Genomic DNA, 23,690 nt, shown 5'->3' with positions numbered 1-23,690 from the left:
ACATACTAATGTATATTTATAGTGGGTGTAATCTACAGAACATTCAAAAGTTACCTGGGATATAGAATAGCTCTTCATAGATACTCCACAAAATGTGTTTTAAGAATAAAAATAGATTGTGTTCCTTTTTCTCCTTTGTCTTATGTACAAATAGGAGTGCATTTCTTTTTTCTTTCTCTTTTTTTGACCTTTTACCGTTTTGTCATGGCTGATACAATTATATCATCTTTTAATGATATTTGTCAGCCTCTGTTGTCGTACCAGCAACTATATATGTCGTTTAGCAGTAATACTTACAACATGACTTCATACCTAAATAAGTAAAATTTAGGAGCAGTTATATGCTAGAGTTCTTTAAAAAGAAGACAAAGAGAAATTAATTTGTGTTTTAAGCAGCCAAATTTTATGTCTGGTAATGCCCAGAAAGAACTCTCAGCACTTAATGTCCTTGTGTGTTAGTGTCTTTCATAGTCAGGATTTAGTGTTAATAAAAGTGAGACATGGTGGGGGGAAGATAACAATTCCATGACACTGGTTATTTTCTTACCACCTAGTAAAATGTGGTTTAGAGTCTTCATCTTATGTAACAGGATATTTAATTAAATTTTACGAGCTGAATCACTGTTGTCCTGCTTTGTCTATAGGCTACTGTTATACCTGGAATAAAATGTAAAACTTTTTGGTTTTTAGCTGAAATGTAAAGGTAACTTTTCTAACTATTTTAGTTACCATTTTGGTTTCATCAAAATAGGGAAAATCTCCCCTTTTAAAGCATTTATAAAATTATTAGATGAGTTTGGATTTATCTTTAGCTGTAGGTAAATGCATTTACGTTAGTATATGACAAGTCTTAGATCAGCAATTATATTTGAGAATCTACTGTGAACGGTGTAACCTTTTTAAGTCATTTTAAAATAGTCACTTACAATTCCTCCAGTTGTACTTTATCCGTTTTAAACTTTACCCCTGTAATTTTCACATAGAAACTGAGTATGTAGTATACTACCAAATGCTTATTATTCAATTTTCGTTGTATCTTTTAAAATCTTAGTTACTTCAAACATTTACCAAGTTGCCGTTCTTTAGTAAAACAGATAATAGAACAGTCTTTTCATCGTGATACTCTAGAACGTGTTACTTCCTCTACTTACTGGATGCGTGATTATTTGCAAGACTGATTCTCTAATAAAACAAAGATGAAGTTAGAAATATTCTGTATTATAGTAACTACCTCATGTAGTTTTTATAAATATAATAACCCGTGTGTATGTATGTACTTTTTAGAAAGAATCTTCAAGAGGGAGACATAGGGAAAAGGAAGACATAAAAATCACTAAGGAGAGAACTCCAGAAAGTGAAGAAGAAAATGTAGAATGGGAAACTAATAGAGATGGTGAGTTTCAAAAAATCTTTGTTTATATAGTCAATTTATTGATTATTCACTTTGTAGACTTCCTGTGGGCTTCAAAACACTTTCCAGCTATAGTTTCAGAATTGTCTAATTGACTTGTGTCTATCTTACTGAGCTATAAGGCAGAAAATGGCATATAGTAGCAGAACAAAAGCAAAGAAAGCTATTCTCCCTAGAACTTACTGTACAGCATCACAGTCCTTTGGAATTTTATTACATTTGTAAATTTTTAAGTTCCTCAGTACCAAGATTTAAAAGAATCTAAATTTATGTTTATTGTTTTGCATAAAATATTAAAAGTGAGATTCTTAAACCTTAAAGACCTAGGAAAATTATTTCTAAAACATTGTTGGATTTCATCTTTCAAGAAATTGAAATCAGATGATAATTGAGACCTGGAATTTGTTCGTAAGAAATTAGCAAAATTATTTTTGAGTCATTGTCTTTAACAAGTAAGCATTTACTTTCCACGCCATGAATGTTCTCTCTTCTCTACTTCTGTGATCTGGAATGTGAGCACTGTAGCCTCACACTACCAAATACAGAGAAGGGGAACTCACATTTGTTGAATGTGTTGGGTGTACTGGGCATTTTAATATAACATATAATTACCTCATTAAATCAGTAGCTTTGTTACTCTACTTATAGATGACAAAACTAACGAGTTTAAGGATGTAAGCAGCTTCCTCATCAAATAGCTGAAAACTTAAACCAGGGGCTAGAAAATTATAGCTGTGGGCCTGCCACCAGTTTTTGCAATAAAGTTTTATTGGAGAACAGCCATGTCTGTTGGTTACATATTTTCTGTGGCTGCTTTTGAGCTACAATAGTTGAATTGAGTACCATGACAGCCAAGAGCCTGCAAGCCTGAAATGTTTACTACTATATTTAAGAACTATCTCTGAAAACTTACTAATACTTGAACAGTACCTTAAATGGCTGTCCAGTAATTTGAACATCAGTACTTTTTAAGGAAATCCATTCCATCTTTATACAGTATTGTCTGTTAAAACGTCGCTTCTAAGAACAAGTAGGAAACTTCTCTATGATTACTTCATGGGACTTCATAAATAAATCTAATACCTCCTACAAAATAGCAGTAAATAAAATATTACAAGCCTTAACTGTTCAAGGATGAATGGCTAACTTTTCCTAAATTCTAAGGGATTAACTCTTAACACACTCAACATTTTTTTTCATCTTAATTATTTTTGTATAAAATACATTCCAAAATATATTGGCTGCTTATTTTTCAAAATAGAAACTTCTATTCCCATTACAATAATGCATGCTAATTGTTGAACATTTTAAAGGTTCAGAAAAGCCTAAGTTAGTTTGCTCCTTTTCTTTATAGTAGCTCTTTCAAACCCTCTCCTTAAATCTCAAACCTTCCAGCCCCGCCTCTCACAGTTGTGGTCTCTCCCATTGTGGAGGACAGGCTCCGGACGCGCAGGCTCAGCGGCCACGGCTCACGGGCCCAGCCGCTCCGCGGGCATGTGGGATCTTCCCAGACCGGGGCACGAACCCGTGTCCCCTGCATTGGCAGGCGGACTCTCAACCACTGCGCCACCAGGGAAGTCTTCTTTATCCACAGACTCTTTTCAACTTCCTGCCACCACACCTATAAACTAGTCTTTCATTCACATCTAAACTTTTTCACTTCCCTCTTTTTCTTTACAAGGGGCCTCCCTCCTGCTGCATAAAGTTATATTCCCCTGATTTCCTCCCACCTCTGCAGTCTTGTTCATTTATTTTGCCTTGTCTTTTACAGCTTTAACATCCATCTTGGCACATTTTCTCTTTTCCCCATATTATTTAGAGCCATCACCCTGCTTATTCCCACTTTACAACCAAATTCTACTTTTTCCCCTCATATTTATTCAGTCTTCTGACCCTTGTCTTCACTAAAACTGTTCTTTAAGGTCACAATAACCTCCTCTTTGCTGAATAAAAGGAGACATACTTGTCTCCTTCTTCTATAACCTTTCTGCAGCATGTGACACATCCCAGAGGCTCTGTCTTCTTGAAACACTTTCCCCTTGGCTTCCATCTATCATTTGTCAGGTTTTCTGTTCTCCTGTTGAAGCCCTTTGGTCTTACATAGAGGCTCCTTGTATGCTGTCTATCCCTTAAATGTTGATTCCCAAGGCTTCGCTCAGACTATCATCTTTAAAAAACGAAAGTGATTTTACTACAAGAGGCTTTTATATGTGAAATTCTTTTAAAAGGTGAGTAAATGTCTCTTATAGTAGTTTTACATACAGAATACATTGCTGTTTCTTACTCTTTCTCTTGAGGTTCTGATTGTTGTGTATCTCTGTGGTTTTTCTGTTTTAAGGAATATTGAAGCATGGAGTTAGACTGAGCTCATTTAATATATTTACCTTCTGCATTTTCAGTCTAAAGTGAATAGCAATTTTAGCTAGACTCAGAAGAAGTCGATCTGTATGAGTAATTGTCAAACTTTTAGGTCTCAGGACACTTTTCACTCTTTTTATAGACCCCAAAGAACTTTTGTTTTGTGGATTATCTGTTTCAGTAGTCTCCATATTAGAAATTGGTTCTGAGAACATTTTAAAATATTTATTAATTTATTTAACAATGACAGCAGTAAACCTAACATATACTTTTATGGAAAATAGCTATGCTTTGCAAAGCAAAAATAGAAATTGGAGGAGGTGGCAATGTTTTACATGTTTTTGCACATTTTGGGGTTTTTTTTTTGCTACACCGCTAGGCTTGTGGGATCAGTTCCCCAACCAGGGATTAAACCTGGGCCACAGCAGGAACGCGCCGAATCCTAACCACAAGACCACCAGGAAACTCCCTGAAAATCTTTTTAACTTCTTAAAGTGAACTCTTAACTGGCTTAATGAAAGACCTCTAGATTTTCATATCTGCTTCTGCATTCAATCTGTTACTGATATCACATATCATGTGACTTCTGGAAAACTCCACTATATACTCAAGAGAGAGTGAGTAAACCAGGCAAATAATGTAGTATTATAGAAATAATTTTGATCTTCTGGAACTCTAGAAATTGTCTTGGGAATCCTTAGGAGTCCTCAGACTACTCTTTGAGAACCACTTGTCTCTAGAAGCAGCTTCTAAAATTTTTAGTTGTTTCCCCTTTACCAAGACTTCTTTTTTTCTCATTTTCCATTTTTCTCTCCAGATGAAATCATGCCCCCAGGGCATCATTAACATCTATGTATTAATGACTCCAATATCTGGAGCTCTTAATTGAGACATCTACCAACTGGATACCTCCATCTGAGTCCCATATCTTAAGGGCACCACTTTCCTACTGGTTTCCCAAAAGCCTGAGAGTCATTGTTTCGTTGTTTTTTTTTTTAATTATCTACTTTATACATATTAGTGTGTATATGTCAATCCCAGTCTCCCAATTCATCCCATCCCCACTTTCCCCCCTTGGTGTCCATACGTTTGTCTCTACATCTGTGTCTCTATTTCTTCTTGCAAACCGGTTCATCTGTACCATTTTTCTAGATCCCACATATAAGCGTTAATATATTTTTTTAATATTTGTTTTTCTCTTTCTGACTTACTTCACTCTGTATGACAGTCTCTAGGTCCATCCACATCCCTACAAATGACCCAATTTCATTCCTTTTTATGGCTGAGTAATATTCCATTGTATATATGTTTATCCATTCATCTATCGATGGGCATTTAGGTTGCTTCCATGACCTGGCTATTGTAAATAGTGCTGCAGTGAACACTGGGGTGCATGTGTCTTTTTGAATTATGGTTTTCTCTGGGTATATGCCCAGTAGCTGGATCATATGGTAATTCTATTTTTAGTTTTTTAAGGAAGCTCCATACTGTTCTCCATAGTGGCTGTATCAATTTATATTCCCACCAGCAGTGCAAGAGAGTTCCCTTTTCTGAGAGTCATTGTTGATACTACTTTTTCCCCTCAACCCAGACATTTATGGAATTCTGAACATTTCTATCTACTGAATGTCTTTCAGAACCATCTGTTTCTCTAAATTACTACTAATATTCTAGTTCTTAAGATATTTGTTGCCTATAAATATATTTTATTAAATAACCTTCTAACCTCATGCCTTGAGATTAGCCTTGTCTCCTAAATCATTCTTCACTTAAAGGCAGAATACGCTTCACAAAAATTTTTTTTACTGAAGTATAATAATATGTTCAGAAGAGTGCATGATTCATGTGTACAACTTACTGAATTTTCATGAACAGAACAGCCTTGTATAACCAGCACCCATAAATAAATAGAAAATTATTAGTATCCCATAAGCCCCCTTGTACTCCCTTTCCAGTTACTGCCTCCCAGCCCCCATCTCCCAAAGATAACTGCTGTCCTGATTTTCTGCCACCATGGATTAATTTTGTCTGTTTTTGAGCTCTATATAAATAGAACCTATAGCATGTACTCTTTTTGTGCTTAGCTTCTTTTTATTTTTTAATAAATTTATTTATTTAATTTTTGGCTGCGTTGGATCTCTGTTGCAGTGCGCAGGCTTTCTCTAGTTGCGGCGAGCGGGGACTACTTTGCGGCGCGCAGGCTTCTCATTGCGGTGGTTTCTCTTGTTGCGGAGCACAGGCTCCAGGCGCGTGGGCTTCAGCAGTTATGGCTCGTGGGCTCTAGAGCACAGGCTCAGTAGTTGTGGCGCACGGGCGTAGTTGCTCTGCTGCATGTGGGATCTTCCCGGACCAGGGCTCGAACCCGTGTCCCCTGCATTGCCAAGTGGATTCTTAACCACTGCACCACCAGGGAAGTCCCTGCTTAGCTTCTTTTGCTTACAGTATGTCTGTGAGATTATTGCGTATGGTTATAGTTCATTAATTCTTACTGGTATATAGTATTTCACTGAATGTACCGTAATTTATTCATTCTGTGGATAAACATTTGAGTAATTTCTAGTTTGGGGCTGTTATGAATAAGTTGCTATTACTATTCCTCATCAGATCTTTGGTAAACATGTACCCATTTCCCTTGAGTTTATGCTTGGGAGTAGGATTGCTGGGCCATGGAGTTTTCATATGTTCATCTTTAGTGGATAATGTCAAGTCAAAAATGATTCTCCTTTCTCTGTTGTTTTTTGCCTTTCTCATCTTAGCCATTCTGGAGGTGTGTGGTAGTATCTTTTTGTGGATTTAGTGTGCATTTCCCTAATGAGTAATGAAATTGAGAACTTTTTCACATTTTTGGCCATTGTACAACCTGTTTTATAAATTCTACTCTCGACTTTTGCCTACTGTTTTATTGTGTTACTGTTTTTTTTAATTGAGTATTCTTTATATATTCTGAATATGAGATCTTCATCAGATATATGTATTGCAAATACCTCTCTCATTCTCTGAGTTAGAGTGAGCTTTTAAAAGAATAAATTGGTTCATTTCATTCCCCTATTTAAAATTCTCTGATTTCCCATTGCCTTGAGGATCAAGTACAAATTCTTTTGTACCTACAAAACTTTTCATTATCCGATTGCTTTCTGTGTTTCCAGCTCCCCACTCCCAAGTCTTTGTTTTTATTTGGTTCCCTAAATTTATCATATTTTTTACCATAAGGACCAGTGCAGTAATATAAAAAGCAAAAGTATCATTTCAGTAGAGGAGAAAATGAATGAACATATTTTGGCAATCTTGGTGGTATGTACATCCTCCTAAAATAAAGCATAAAATCCAGAAGCTGTAAAAGATTTGATTATATGAGGATTCAAAATTTTTTGTGAAACTAAACACGCAAGTGATCTATTAAAAATAGATCACTGTAAGAAAGTATTTGACATGTGTAATGTTTAACCATATAATAAAAGCACTGTATAAACCTATATTGAAATTCCACAAATATATAAGAAAAAGTCCAGTTGGAAAATAGGGAAGAGAAACAAAAATTGGTTACGAAATTCATAGAGGAAATAGAAATGGACAGTAAATGCTCAGCCTTACTACAGGGAAATGCCAGTGGAAATAGAAATAGCATTCTTCACCCATCAGATTGGCAGAAATGAAAACTACTAGTATTATCAAGTGGAAGTTTACATTGGTAAAGCTATTTTGGAGTATAATTCGGCAATATTAAAAATAAAAATCATACTTACCTTTGTCCAGCAAATCTAGTTTGTTCTAAAAAAAATACTTGTTCCTGTAAACTAAGGTAGGTATCAAGATGTTCATTGAAGTCTTGTTTATAATAGCAAACTATTGAAAACAAAGTAAATGTCAGAAGGAAAATGGTTAAACTATGATATGTTCATATCATGAAATGCTTTGCAGATGTTAAAATGAAGATGTTTTACCTTTGTGTATGACATGGAAAAATCTTTCTATGGGGCAATGTGTGTAGAAGAGTATAAATATAAAGCCTTATTTTTATATCTATTGAATATGATTACTTGCATACAGTAGATTGCTGGAAGTAAATTTGTCATATTAAAGGGTATGAATTCTTAAAGCTTTTACCTATACTGCCAAATTATTTTCCAGGCTAGAAATATTAGTTTACATTGCTACATCCAAAGAATGAACATGCCTGTTATCTGTGCCTTTGCCAGTACCAAATATTATAATTAGGAAAAAAATGGCTCTTTAATACATGAAAAAGGCTTATTTATATATCATTTGTGTTTCTTTTTGTGTTTATATCTGTTCATGTCCTTTGCCCATTCTTTTAATTAGTAAGAGTTCTTTATATATAAAGAATGTCAACATTATGTACTAGATGTATTTTTGTTACATATTCTTAAAAAATCTCTGCCTGTTAAATGTGCCATTCTAATTATATTTAATATTTTCCTGATGACTTATAACAGCTGATTCATATAGATGATTCTAAGGTAATTGTAATGATAACCTTAAGCTGTAAGATACGAGAGACATTTTCTAAACTTATTAAATGGTTTGACTCCTTTTTTAAAATAAAATTTTGTTGGAGTATAGTTGATTTACAATGTTGTGTTAGTTTCAGGTGTACAGCAAAGTGATTGAGTTATACATATACCTATATCCACTCTTTCTTTTTTTTTTTAGGATTCTTTTCCTATGTAAGCCATTACAGAGTACTGAGTAGAGTTCCCTGTGCTATACAGCAGGTTATTATTAGTTATCTATTTTATATATAACAGTGTGTATATGTCAGTCCCAATCTCCCAATTTATCCCTCCCCTCCTCAGACTCTGTTTTTGAGTCCTCTCCTAATGTTTTGTGCTTTCTGATTTTTCTTTTGTCAGACTATCAGTTGCATTGTGCCTACTTCATAGCCCATCTCTTATAGATTGGGAAAACATCTTATGTTTGATTATAACAGATATGCGTAAAGTTAGAATAAGTAGTTTCTGAGTAAAGACTTGAGAGCTTTCCCTCTAAGCAAAATATATTAGCTATAGTACCTTGACTTCGACATATATTTTAACTGCTCAGGTCTCTCCCTACCCGCACTTCTCCCTTGGTTGAGTGGTTAGGGATTAAAGACTGAAAGCCAATTTGTCATTTTTTTACATGTGTTCTGTATGGGTGATATTCCCAGAGAGCAGTTTTTAGATGAGCAGAACATTATTGATAATACCTTCAGAAACACTGTAAATCATTCTTCTCAATTAATTACCCTTTCCTTTGTTTTACCCTTAGTATGTGGTAATGAAATTTTATCTGTTAATAATTTAAGAACACAACAAACTGGATCATCGAACCCTACTATTCACTGATGTAAAGTGTCTCAACGGAGTGTAAAATCATAACTAGAGATAGCCACTATTCATTTAATTAAATTCAGTATCTTTAATTATTTTGTGTAGTAAAAACTGCATGCCCATAAATATTTAGTAATTGCTTGCTGACTGAAAAGCATGATTTAGTCAGTGTTATGTATTTACTGAGAAATTATCATCATACACCAGTATAAGATGAGTAATCAAGTTTTGTGACACAGATAATAAGATATATAATTACCCTCTTAGTCCCCAAGCATGAATGGATAGTTTTCATTCTAATGTATTTACCTGTACATGCCAATGATGTCCGTTTGTTTTGTGCTTTAAGCAATCAAGTAGGACTCCTTATCTTTATCGTTTTTTAGTTCTTCATTTTATTTCTCTACCCCAGGTTAGGAAGTGATGATCTTAAGTGCTAAAAGTATAGCTTGAGAAGGCACCTCAGTTTATAATCGGTCAAGCCCAGTGTGTTCATGTGTTAGAATAGAAGTCAGTGAAATTTCCTCCTCCAGGCTTTTGGCATTATTAGCAAATAGGTAGCAGTGCCAGGAGCCTCTGAAAACTACATGTTGTAATGAAATAGTTCTTCACACCACTCTTCCCCCACCCAAACCAACCCTCAGATTCTTTTCCTTGGAAAGGATGAATAGAAATAGATATATGCTATCGGATCCATTGAAGAGATGGACAGTTCTAGTCTAAGAAACTAGTACAAATCACTTATAATGAAAATGTTATAGATCCTTCAGAAATTAGCTCATGTACACATTAGTATTAAAATTACTTAACTTTATTTTTAGATACAAATTAGTTAGGATATTAATTTTTTAAAAAGCAACAAAACTGGAAACAGTATTGCACACCTAATGTGACCTTAATTTAATACTGAGTCTTTAAGAAAATGAAGAAGATAATCATATCATATGCAGCATGAAATATTGAAGGCTTTGGTGCCTTTAATGCTTAGAATTTATAGCTGAGTGTTTTAATTGTATCTTTTTTTTTTTTTTTTTTTTTTTTTGCGGTACGCGGGCCTCTCACTGCTGTGGCCTCTCCCGTTGTGGAGCACAGGCTCCGGACGCGCAGGCTCAGCAGCCATGGCTCACGGGCCCAGCCGCACCGCGGCATGTGGGATCTTCCCAGACCGGGGCACGAACCCGCGTCCCCTGAATCGGCAGGAGGACTCTCAACCACTGTGCCACCAGGGAAGCCCTAATTGTATCTTTTAAAAATTCCGTCTCCTAACCAAAAACCCAAACAGCCCAAAATCACTTCCAGAAAACCCAGGAACCTTAAAAATGTTTGTTTTCATAAAGAAATTAGCCATATTGATTTTAATTCTTTACAGAAACAGTGTATATTTCTTTTATCTTTTTGAAGTATGTTGTTCTTGTTAAAGAATCTACCATTTTAATTTGTATAAAAAATAGTTGAAAATTTTTCTCTAATTTTTGGTATAGATAATTATAGTTTCCGACAAGTAATGGAATTTTTATTTTAAAGATTCTGACAATGGAGATATTAATTATGATTATGTTCATGAGTTGTCATTGGAAATGAAGCGTCAAAAGATACAGAGGGAATTAATGAAGCTGGAACAAGAAAACATGGAGAAAAGAGAAGAAATTATTATTAAAAAGGAGGTATGCTATTTATTGAAATTTGTTAGTAATTAACATCAAAATGAGTACTGATCAGAGAACTCATTAGCTGCTTGCTACATCTTAAGTTGTATTAGGATATCGATACTTCACATATGTTAATTAATCTTCACATTTCTCTATTAGATAAATAGGACATATATTTGTTATTGAATAAACAAAACTGAGTTTCTGTTGCCTGGAGTCACCAGCTAATGTAAAATGGGACTTGAATCTATGTACATCTGGTTTTTAGGCCCATGCTATTTCTAGAATACTTGTTTCTTTTTTAAAGAGTAGAAAGATACAATATATCTGAATATAATTTTTTTTCTGAGGAGATTTTGAAATTTCATAATTTTAGTTTGCTTTATTGATATTAGTGTTATGTTGGGGCAGTTAGTATTGGTTAACAGCATAGGTTCAGGAGCCAGACTAATATTAATATGTGGTCGCTATCATAACACTTAATACTTCATCTGAAGTTTGGTATAATTTAAAAACACGTGCTTTGTTGTCTGATTATAACAACCATGATTGGAAGAGTTTCTGAATTGAGTTACTGAATTCTTTTGGAAGGTTTCACCAGAAGTGGTTAGATCAAAGTTATCTCCATCACCTTCTCTAAGAAAGTCTAGCAAATCTCCAAAGCGAAAATCAAGCCCTAAGTCGTCATCTTCAACTAGCAAGAAAGACAGGAAGACAACTGCAGTATCCTCTCCCTTGCTGGACCAGCAGAGGTCAGTAGGGTGATAAATAGTGCCAGAATGAAATAGCTTTTTCTGAAGTGATATTCAAAAGAATTACTTGGTAGATTACATAAAGATACTTTTAATACATTCAGTATTTAATGTAAACTTTTTTCTTCTAAGAAAAAAGTGTGAAAAGTTTCCATTTAAAAGAAAATTATAGAGAACAATAAAACAAAGGTTTGTGTCCCATCTGTATATGCTTCAGAGCTTTTTATTTTTTAAGAATAAACAGCTATATTTCTGGTCCTTCCCTCTTGAATTTGTTGTTTATGATACCTATGCATGTGTGTTTATACTTCCATAATACGTATTATCTTATAATATATAGTATTACTTTCATCTATTTAATCTTAATATAGATACAACTTTTCTTCTGTAACTTTTTCACTTAGCATTTTTTTTACATTTATCTATATCGATGTATGTAGCTGTAGTTCTTTCATATTAGTATTTATGTATTTATCTACTTTTCTTTTGTTGAACGTTTAAGTTGATTTCAGGTTTTAGCTCTTACAGATTATGCACAATGAACATTCTTGTCTCCTTGTGTACATGATCAAGAGATTAAATTCTTTATAGTATGTATGAAGCAGTATGAATATATTATTTAGAATTATTGTAGTAGTCAATTGAAAGAATAAAGATAGAAATAAATTACATTGAGGGGTTGAGAATAAGGCAGGAGATACCTTTTCATTTAATGTCACTGTGGACTATTTAAATTTTATTAAAGGACATACACTAATTTATTATTTAAGAAAAAGGCTAAACTAAAAACCTCTTCCCAATATTTGACCAGTTGGCAAATGTCTATTTGAACCCATAATGAAACTCATAGTTGTCTCCTTCTAGTTTCTAGAGGCTTTAACCCTATTCTAGATTCCATTTACTTTTTACCTAGTTTATTATATCATCCTACTAACTCTATTTATCTAGTGTCCATTCTGCCACACATATAAACATTTTCATTCAGCTGCCCTAACCCTTCACTTTACAGATGTTGTGAGAGAAATCTTAAAATAACAATTACAATTAATTTATTATGCCATTGAAAAATTTAGTAGTTTGACTGAAATTCAGATTTTTTAGAATAGCATTCATACTTTGATCTTTCCACTGTTTCCACTCTTGTTCATATTTTTGTCCAGCCTTCTTCCTACACTCATCACCTTCAGTCCATCTATGTCTAGCTCAGATTCTGTCTTTCCATTAAGTTTTCCTATTTCTCCTTACTGAACATAATTTCTGTTCCCTTTATGTATCAGATTTTATTTATACCTCTCACTTAATACTAATTGCTATTTGTATTATATTTTAGCTGTGGCACATATGTTTTACAACCTCTATTAAATTTAAGCTCCTTGAAGATTGCAGTCTTCATGGTTCACTGTTCTATCTCCCCACAGCACCTACTCTGCAAAGAGCTTTGTATTGTAATAAGGCACTCTGTACAGTTGACTTGATTCTCTCCTTTGTGCCTAAGATTGAATAAAGGGATATGAAAGAAGCTGAACTATACAGTGATATGATTTACCCCACTTGCTCTTTATTCTTTTGATTAACCAATTATATAATTTTCCCTCAATTCCATTCATTTCCCAAAAAACTGCCAGCATACCAGAAATACTCCTTTTCATTTTCTAATCCTTTCTAAATATTTATAAAATCTTCAAAACTTAATCTCTTCGTAGAAAGTTTCTATAACTATTTAGATGAAGGGTTAGTTTCATCCTGTTCGTTTTCATGTAGTCTTCTCTTACTGCTTTGTTAGTAACTCACTTTGATGAATATTGAGTATAATAATTACTCACATTGATTTAACTACTATATTTCTGTATCATAAGATATTGACTTTAAGATGCACCATTGATTTAATAATAGAAGCAGAAGGATCTGGAAAACAGTACATTAAAGGTACAAAGAAAACACTGAATTGGATATAGCATTTCTGTAGTTGTGCAGTTTACATTGCCTAGAGTGGGTCAGACCATCAACTTTTAGTTACATTGTGGATCATACTATAAACTGAATACATTCAACAAGTTAAGGATTGGAATCAGTTAAAATTCAATGGAATGTTGCAGCCAATGCCAGTAAATCAACTGAGGTGACAGTCAGGTAAACAAACTCCTTGGTTTTACATGATTATCATATTGAGTAGACAGAGATAATCACAGACAAATTAAGACTCACACTTCTCTGTGAAAATTGGCAGTTTTCTTAGACATTTATTGTGAGAGAGAGCCTGATGGAAAGCTTTAAGCTGAAACATGTGAAGTATGTCAAAAGCTATTCAAAAAAAATAAGTTTTGGGGAGAGAGAGAAAAAGGCTCTAAAAGTGATAGAAGTAGATAATTGAGCTGTGTGCCACAAATAGGAAGTGGGCTCTTTGCCACTAAAGGATAATCATTTGACTTAAAAAAAAAAATGTTGAAAGATCTTGTTGACTTCAGAATGCACAAAATCAACTTTGGCCCATTCTGTTGGAAGTTACTTGCAAACTCTGTAACACAACTATGTTTTCCAACTACATATATTTTTTAAGGTATTTGAAGAAATTCTGCACTTTAGTGAGTGTACTGGCATAATCCTGGTGGTTATAATAGCTTAATCCCAGAATGTGAATTTAACACAACAGAAGTTTATTTCTCACTCAAGTAAGAAGTGGGTGTTTCTGATTAATAGGTGACTCTTCTATACATGCAGCTTCAGTACCTAGGCTCCTTCTGACCATGGCTTTACTTTCTTAGGTTTTTGAGGACACCAAAGAAGAAAAAAATTAAGAGTATTGCACTTATTTAGTTACATAGTTTACAATTACCTGGAGTATGAGAGTCTTATTAGTTAGGCCTGGAAGTGGTGTACATCACTTTCACTCACATTCTTTTTGGCCAGAGCTTGGTCATTTGGCCACATCTAACTTCAGAACGGTCTAGACAGTATGGTTCAACAGTATGGCCAGGACAAAAGTGTAGTAAACACCTAGCTAGTTTCTGTCACAGGCAATGATGTGAAAATACAGTCTGTGTCAAGAACTTCTCTATCATTTTATCTTGAAAATGGTTTTTTAAGTAACTTTTGTTACTATCTACCAATTATTGATCAGTGTGTGTCTTTTAAGTAGAAAAATATGTAGAAATGTAGACACATCACTTATCTGTTAAATACATTAAAAATTTGAGTCACTTCATAAATATGCAGTGAGATATGTAACTAATAATCGTTTTGGCAGAAGACAAAGATGAAAAGTAGATTTGGTCATATTTTAATAACTTCTGATTTGCTAGATGGTTGACCCTATCTATGACAATAAGAAGTAGGGATAAGGACTAAGAGGTAAATTTTCTGAATACCTGCTATGAGTCAGTTGCTTTTATCTGTTTTTAATCTTACCAGCAATTTTGAGGAAGATACTATCCGTTACCTTTTATACAGCTAAGGCATCTTGGGATTAGAGAACTCTAGGTCACAGGAAGTAAGTTCTAGGATTTTGGCTTAAGTTGTCATTTATAAATATCAATAACTAGTGAAATAAGTAGCTGATGAAAACTTACCAGATGTGTGAAGAGAAAGGGCTACTTAAAAACTCCGTACCAGGCTGAACATTCAGTGTTGCAGAAAACAGGAACAAATTTAAATAAGAAATTAATTCAAAATTTTAATATGATTTGAGAGGATATTGATTGATCTGTTGAGAGCAGTTGATCGTGAAAATAAAAGCAATCTGTGAACAAAAATATTTTGGATGAAAAATGATTTTTAAAACTGGAAATAGCAGAATAAAGAGATTGCCAAATTTAATATTAGTAGAATGAGTGCAACCTAAAAGAAAATTTACTGAATTTGAAAACACATTTAAGATATTTCCAATATTTTAAGATACTGGAAAGCAAAAGCAGAGATGGGATAATGGAAAACACTGGAGGAATGATCTAGGAGATGCAGTAACTATAATAAAGCAAACCAGAGACTCGGGTCACATGGAGAATTGATGAAATAAAAATAGAAAAAAAAGTGAGTAAAAGACTAGGGTTTCAGATTGAAGCAGCACACTGAGTGATAGAAAAGGTTAAAAAAAGAATGTATGCTTATCTTGATGAAATTTTTAGTTTGCAAGGAATAATATAATAATGCATACAGTCAGAAAAGCTGGGTAACCTGCATAGGAAAAGAAATGAACTCTCTTTGGACTTTTCATCCAAAACACTAAATGCCACAAAATATTGTAACAATATTTATAGAGCTCTGAGGGAAAAGGATATGACACCAAAATGCTCAAACTGTTGTCAGGGTATGAAGTAAAGACAGACAATTTGTAATGTGTAAAGGCTCAAAGTTATAGCATTTAGATAAAATGCTTTTAAATGCCAACTTTTAAAGAGGATAGTCTAGACCCAAAAAACAATCCCAGGTAGATTAACTGTGAAATACAAAATTCTAAAATTTAAAGGATCAATCTCTGTAATCTAAGAGTTGGGAAAGATTTAAATGAATGTTTAAGATTTAAAACAAAGATTTAAAAGAATATTTACTAACAGTGCTTAAGGTTTCATTTATAGTTGATGTAATTGTTCTTTATAATGCTGAAAACATGGAAACCACCTGAAAAACTTTTCAATGTGAAATTGTTTAAAGAAGTTATGGAGCATATCTATTAAAGGAAATTCTGTACAGTCCATAAGAATAATTATCAAAATCCACTTTTTTGGGCTTCCCTGGTGGCGCAGTGGTTGAGAGTCCGCCTGCTGATGCAGGGGACTCGGGTTCGTGCCCCGGTCCGGGAAGATCCCACATGCCGCAGAGCAGCTAGGCCCGTGAGCCATGGCTGCTGAGCCTGTGCGTCCGGAGCCTATGCTCCGCAACGGGAGAGGCCACAGCAGTGAGAGGCCCGTGTACCGCAAAAAAAAAAAAAAAAATCCACTTTTTTGTTATAGAAAGATACCCATGCTATATTTAGTACAAAAAATTTTACAAAACATTGTATTATAACTGTGTGTATGGGGTGGCAGGGAGGGAAGAAGGGAAAGAGACATGGAAAAAGTGTGGACATATATCCAAGGTGTTAACATTGGCTATACTTGGGTAATGGAATTATAGGTGATTTTTACTTTTTCATCTACTTTTCTATAATAAGCTTTAAAAAAAAAATTCAGTTCATGCAGTTGTTTTATTTTATGATATTTTCCTTCCTGAAAGAATCTCTTCCTACTCCACCTCTTATCTTTTCTCAGAAATATACCCTTTAAAATTATATAATAAGCAGTATTAATGAAGTAGGTAGCAAGTAAATTTTTTTTGATATTGATTGCTAGTATATAAAATAGTAAATGGCAAGTTATTAAAAGGAATGCTACCATTTTTTAAAAGTGCTTTGTTAAAATGAAAAAAATATTTATTTGACCTTCTAAAAGTCTTTAGACTTCTGATAGCTTTGTGTTACCTTCAGGAATTCAAAAAGCAACCAAAGTAAGAAGAAAGGACCTCGTACTCCTAGCCCACCCCCTCCTATACAGGAAGATATTGCTCTGGGGAAAAAATATAAAGAAAAATATAAAGTAAAAGACAGGATAGAAGAAAAACCAAGAGATGGAAAGGACAGAGGACGAGATTTTGAAAGACAAAGAGAAAAAAGAGACAAGCCAAGGTAAGTAGGATTGTATATTTCTTAGAATCTAAACTACTATTCAGAAGCTTTTAGGCATTACTACAATGGATTACTTAGTGTTTTTGAACTATGTATAAGTATTTAATACTTACCATATTGAAATATCAATACTTCAATCAATGTTAATATGTTTATAAAACATATAAATCATTATGATTTAAAAAACATAAAATTTCTTAATTTTAACCATTTTTAAATGTCAATTTGGTAGTGTTTTTTATATATATATACTATATATATGTATATACAGTATATTCACAGTGACATGAAATAGATCTTCAGAACCTTTTCATCTTACAGATCTGAAACTCTATAACCCTTAAACAACTCCTTTTCACTCCCCCACCTATCCCCCGGCTCCCCAGTCCATAGTAAACATCGTTCTACTTTTCTGTTTCTTTGATTTTGACTCCTTTAGATACCTCATATAAATGAAATCATTTTGTCTTTTTGTGACTGGCTTATTTTACTTAGCATAAGGTTTTCAAGATTCATCCATGTTGTGGCATGTAACAGGATTACTTTCCTTTTTAATGCTGAATAATATTCCATTGTCTATATACCACGTTTTGTTTATCCATTCATTTGCTGATGAACGTATAGGTTGCTTCCACCTCTTGGCTATTGTGAATAGTGCTGTTATGAACATGGGTGTGCACATCTCTTCAAGACCCTTCTTTCAGTTTGTTTGGCAATGTACTCAGAAGTGGAATTGCTGGATCATATGGTAGTTTAATTTTTAATTCTTTGAGGAACTTTCATACAGTTTTCCATACAAGCTGCTGTACACCATTAACAGTGTACAAGAGTTCCAATTTCTTCACATCCTCACCAACACTTATTTTCTGTGTTTTGGATAGTAGCCATCCTAACTGGTATGAGTTGATACTGTGGTTTTGATTTGCGTTTCGCTGATGATTGATGATGTTGAACATCTTTTCATTGCTTTTTGGCCACTTGTATATTATCTTTGGAGTGATGTCTATTTAAATCCTTTACACATTTTTTATTTTTTTTTTTTTGCCGTACGCGGGCCTCTCACTGTTGTGGCCTCTCCCGTTGCGGAGCACAGGCTCCGGACGCGCAGGCTCAGCGGCCATGGCTCACGGGCCCAGCCGCTCCGTGGCATGTGGGATCCTCCCGGACTGGGACACGAACCCGTGTACCCTGCATCGGCAGGCGGACTCTCAACCACTGCGCCACCAGGGAAGCCCTCCTTTACACATTTTTTAATTGAGTCCATTTGATTTTTGTTGTTGAATTATAGGAATCCATTATAATTATGGATGTTAACCCCTTATCAGATATATGATTTGCAAATATTTTCTCCCTTTTCATAGGTGGCCTTTTCATTCTCTTGATAGTGTTTTTTGATGCACAGAAGTTTTTAAAGTATGAGGTAGTCCCATTTGTCAATTTTATGTTTGTTGCATGCGATTTTGGTGTCGTATCCAAGAAATCATTGCCAACTCCAATGTCATGAAGATTTTTCCCTGTGTTTTTTTGTAGGAGTTTTATTAAAGTCTTAGATCTTATATTTCAGTCTTTAATGCCTTTTGAGTTAATTTTTTGTATGTGGTGTAAGATAAAGGTCCAACTTCATTTTTTGCATGTAGAAAACCACTTTTCCCAGCACCATTTTTTGAAGGAACTCTCCTTTCTCCATTGAATGTTCTTGGCACCCTTGAAGATCATTTGACCATATATGCAAGGATTTATTTCTGGGCTCTCTTTTACTCCATTGGTCTGCTTGTCTGTCTTTCTGCTAGTACCACACTGTTTTGATTACTGTGGCTTTATAATACATTTTGAAATCAAGAAGCATGAATCCTCTTTGTTACTACTTTTTGAAATTATTTTGGCTATTTGAGTTCCCTTGAAATTCCTTATAAATTTGGGATGAATTTTCATATTTCTGCAAAAACTATCTTTGGGGTTTTGATAGGGATTGCATTGAATCTGTAGATCTCTTTGGATGATATGGACATCTTAACGGTATTAAATCTTCCAGTCCTTGAGCATGGAATGTCTTTCTGTTTATTTGTATCTTAATTTCTTTCAGCAGTGTTTTGTAGTTTTCAGTATACAAGTCTTTGACCTCCTTGGTTAGGTTTATTCCTAAGTATTTTGTACATTAAGTAATTTTTATGCTTTATTTTGTTCTTTTTTATACTATTGTAGATGGAATTGTTTTTTAAAATTTCCTTTTCAGATTGTTCATTGTTGTATAGAAACACAACTGATTTTGTGTGCTGATTTTGCATCCTGCAACTTTGCTGAATTCATTTGTTAGTTCTAACAGTTTGTTTTGTTTTGTGGAACGTATAGGGTTTTCTACATATAAGATCATGCCATCTGCAAGTAGAGATAATTACTTTTTTCTTTCTAACTTGGATGCCTTTTTAAAATTTTTTTTGACTAATTGCCCTGGCTAGGACTTCCAATACTGTGTTGAATAAAAGTGGTGAGAGTGGGCATCCTTGCCTTGTCCCTTAGAGGAAAAGCTTTCAGTCTTTCACCATTGAGAATGATGTTTGCTATGGACTTTTCTTAAATGGCCTTTTTTTATGTTGCGATCATTCAGGATAAATTATCCATCCAGTAAGCAGCTGATAATAGTTTTATGATATATAAGTTCAACAAAACCCAGTCTTTTCCCCAAAAAAGATTTTGATGATAAGCTTAGCCCTTTCTTTGTCTTGGTAAGAGATCATCTTGTCTAACTTATTTAGATGAATCAATTTTTTTTTCTCTCCTCCCTGTGGTGACTTAGAAGAACCAGAATGATTCTGTCAGCTGTTGCTAGGACCTAGCAACATTATTATGTCTTACTGGAGCAATAAAAACTGGTTAACTGGAGCATCCATAATTCTTGAACATATTTTCCTAAAATACACTCTTTATCTTATTCAATCTGGTAGGTTTGTTTTTGAAAATGACATGTAAATCAGATATAAATTATGTTAAATGTTCTTGCTGATTTACATTTTAAGAAGTCTTTATTCTTCTCTAATGGTTCTTGGTGCTCTTGTTTTGTTATTTTGACTCAGAAATCTTTGAGAAGTGATTCTTAACTTATATCCCTGGGTAGTTCACCACTGAAATGGTAACACATTTTGTATTATGAGGAATTGAATATTACAGAGATTGATTCTTCATTTTCCATTTTTTTCTCCCTGGCCATCTCTACCAGGAGTAGTAAGGTATGCCTAAGATTCACCTGTTGCTCAGTGTACAGAAAAATCTGAACTTGGTTTATTTCTTCTCTCTAAGGAAACTAAGCAGCAGATTACTGAAGGACTGCATGGGTACCTGATTGTCATTGGAGTTCTAAAGCCATAATTGACAAGGTTGAAAGGGGGCATTTTGATTTAGGAGGAGTTGATTTGATTTCCAGGTGTTTTTTTTTTTTTAAGGCAGATTCATTAATTTAATTTATCTCCATTATTGTGAATAAAGAATAATTCTAAAGCCAAACAGTATATTTAAGAATCTTTGTCATTGCTTTCAGATTCTGGGGTATGTAATCAAAGGTTAGTATCTAAATTCCTTTTGGAGAAAATTGCCATTTAATATTAATTTAGATGTTATAATGGGTTTATTGGTAGTATTTTGGTTATCAGGATGTGTTGTGCTTAAGTGAAAGTATGCTAATACATTTATTATTTATTAGGTTACTGAATACCTAGTGTGTGGTGGACACTGCTTTAAACATTGGTGATGCAGCAGTGAACAAAAATCTTGTCAGAAACTTTGTTACTACAGGTGGAAGTAATACAGTAATCACGTGTGTTCCCTTCCAAGTAAAGTAAGACTTACTAGGCCTATTGTATATAGGGGATTGCTTACATTTCTTAAAGGGTGGTTCCCAAATGCATATGCATACATGTGAGACAAATGATGTAACAAAGCCACATGATCCTATGACTTTAAGTCCTTTTCCCTGTCTTCTGTGTCTCAGTTCTTCAACTTTCTACACCAGGAGCTACTAACCTGGATTTTAGAGGTCTGATTTGTGAGTTAAAATTTGCCTGTGTATGTTTTCGTGAGGGGTAGAGTGTCCATATCCTCCCAGAAAAATTCATGATTTCCCCACTCTCCAAAAATTCTTAAGAGTTATTAATCATTCTTTAGGCCTTTGCCACTAATCTGGCATCGAGGATTTCAGTACTCTCATCCCAAACCTTTATTGGCCATGTCAACCTAGTTAAGAATATACTCTCTTCCCAGAATATTTGTTAATTTGAATAACACTAAATTCTGTTATGTAGTTGCTTTTGAAGCGAGTAGTTTCCAGGCCATAGTTCTTAAAGGAATTCTGTATCAGTGACTTACAATTTGACTGGTAGACTTTACTCAGCAATGATTTATTTATGCAACATTGATCAAAACCTGCATACCACTTATTTATCAAAAAAAAATGCCTTATAGATTTATTTTATTACTCTGCTTTTAGAGAATGTAGCAATTTCCCATAATACTTTTAAAAATAAACTTTCTGTGACCTGTTTGGTACAGAAAACAGCAAAATCTTGATTACTTGGAGCTCAGCTAAACCATTTATATTCTGTAATTTGTTTTAGAAGATATGAGCTCACAGGAAAATTAAGTTTGAGTTAGGTATTTAGTCAGAAAATCACTTGTGAAGGGAATATTTTGTATCAGTATTCCTAACCTACTGTATCTAGATAATCCTAAACTAGATATTTCAGCAGTGTTTCAGTGGACCTCTAATATCATCTTTATCAATGAAAATCTGTATTCTATATTCTTTGCTGAATTAGGAACGACCAGTATATTAGTGTAGTTTAAGAACAAGGGCCTAAGGAAACACAAAAACTTTTTGGATAGTAGTTAACCAGAGAAATTAGCTAACAAGTGCATATAGTTCATTCTGCTGGTTAAATATGGTTTTATGATAGGTAATATGTGTTGATCAAAATACTAATCAAAATGCAGAATATTGTGGTTTAATAAGATAGTATTAAGAGCATAGTAAGTTGTTGTATTTTTTTTAAATCACTTTATTATAATTACCTGAATATGTCTTGATAAGAGTATATATGCCTACATGAGTCTTCCTCAGATTTTAAAGACAGATGTGATCATTCAAAACTTACTGACTGGGCTTCCCTGGTGGCGCAGTGGTTGAGAGTCCGCCTGCCGATGCAGGGGACACGGGTTCGTGCACCAGTCCGGGAAGATCCCACATGCTGCGGAGTGGCTTGGCCCGTGAGCCATGGCCGCTGAGCCTGTGCGTCCGGAGCCTGTGCTCCGCAACGGGAGAGGCCACAACAGTGAGAGGCCCACGTACCACAAAAACAAAAGCAAAAACACAAAAACAAAACAAAAAAAACTTACTGACTTTGACATCAGCTTAGCAGAATAAGCAATTACCACCAAATTGACAGTCTTATTTTCTTTCAGTGATTGCACACATCTGAATAATTAAAATCAGAATGTTTCAGATGTTTGACAAAGACTATTACCTATTGGATTAATTCTTTAATTTATTCATTATCTACCATTCATGTTCAAATACCATGGTCTGGACTGGTGAATCTTATTCTGTGGCCATGAAGGACAGGACAGGGAGGAATCCATGTGTGAACTAAGCATTTCTGTAGACTGAATTGATAGTTTCTTGAGTAAATATGTACCAGTGTTACTCAGTTATATATAGAGGATGGAAGAATTACATGTTAATGTTACATTAACATTATTATGGAGCATTTCACAACATAAAAATAGAATAGTATAATGACCCTCATATCCATAGTTTCATCTGTACCCCTATCCACCTCCCCCATCCAGTGTTATTTTGAAGCAAATCCCAGACTTCTTATTTCATTTCATCTGTATATATTTTAGTATATATCTCTAAAAGAGAAAGACACTTAAAAATATACAATCACTACCTATATCTATATCTATATATACACACACACAATCAGTATATATATATAACTGAATCACTTTGCTGTACACCAGAAACTCACACAATGTTGTAAATCAACCATACTTAAAAAAAAAAATACAATCACTATACCAGTATCCCATCTAAAAGGAAAAAAGGAGAATAATGTAATTTTAGAATTCAGACTTTAAAAACATTGATGAATTTGTAATATCTTCTATAATATTTTCCCAATTAGTCGACATTAGCACAAATATCATGAAGGATATGCAAATCTTTTAATATTAATGTGGAACCTTTGTATTCAGATTGGGAGTTGCTTGTCTGAGGCATTGTCTTTTTTCTGCATTTAACTGAGCCCTGTCTATAGACCTAAAAAGTATTTTTACATGAATACTAATTTAGGCTAGGGATATAAAATTAAGACACTTAAAGAAATATGTAATATAGCTGAACATAATTATATAATATACTGAATTCATGGTAGACGTGTTAAAAATGAAATCGTTTTATAAATATCAAAATAACTTCATCAGGGGGCAAAAAAGCCATTTACATTTAGTCCAATTGATCAAGGCTTGGACTTCCTTTTATAG

The 23,690-nt window shown here is 34.0% G+C and overlaps 1 protein-coding gene across 9 annotated transcripts in view; it reads left to right on the top strand.

Annotated features, from left to right (window-relative positions):
- The window catches only part of ZC3H13 (zinc finger CCCH-type containing 13), a 91,379-nt gene that overhangs the window by 26,308 nt on the left and 41,381 nt on the right, over window positions 1-23,690 (top strand). For 7 of the 9 annotated variants that reach the window (XM_033436787.2, XM_033436784.2, XM_033436788.2 and 4 more), the window contains 4 exons: window positions 1,285-1,393; window positions 10,624-10,763; window positions 11,340-11,500; window positions 16,959-17,156. The exons of 1 other annotated variant lie outside the window; for it this stretch is intronic. In XM_033436787.2, coding sequence (XP_033292678.1) covers window positions 1,285-1,393; window positions 10,624-10,763; window positions 11,340-11,500; window positions 16,959-17,156 — 608 coding nt within the window. Of the gene's footprint in view, window positions 1-1,284; window positions 1,394-10,623; window positions 10,764-11,339; window positions 11,501-16,958; window positions 17,157-20,688; window positions 20,711-23,690 lie in introns of those variants that run through there. One more of the 9 variants, XM_049701041.1, reaches the window with a different exon arrangement.

Source organism: Orcinus orca, chromosome 18 (assembly GCF_937001465.1).
Source record: "Orcinus orca chromosome 18, mOrcOrc1.1, whole genome shotgun sequence".
Classification (NCBI taxonomy): domain Eukaryota; kingdom Metazoa; phylum Chordata; class Mammalia; order Artiodactyla; family Delphinidae; genus Orcinus; species Orcinus orca.
The sequence above is the reverse complement of the archived record's forward strand: the minus strand, read 5'-3'. Positions and strand labels throughout refer to the sequence as shown.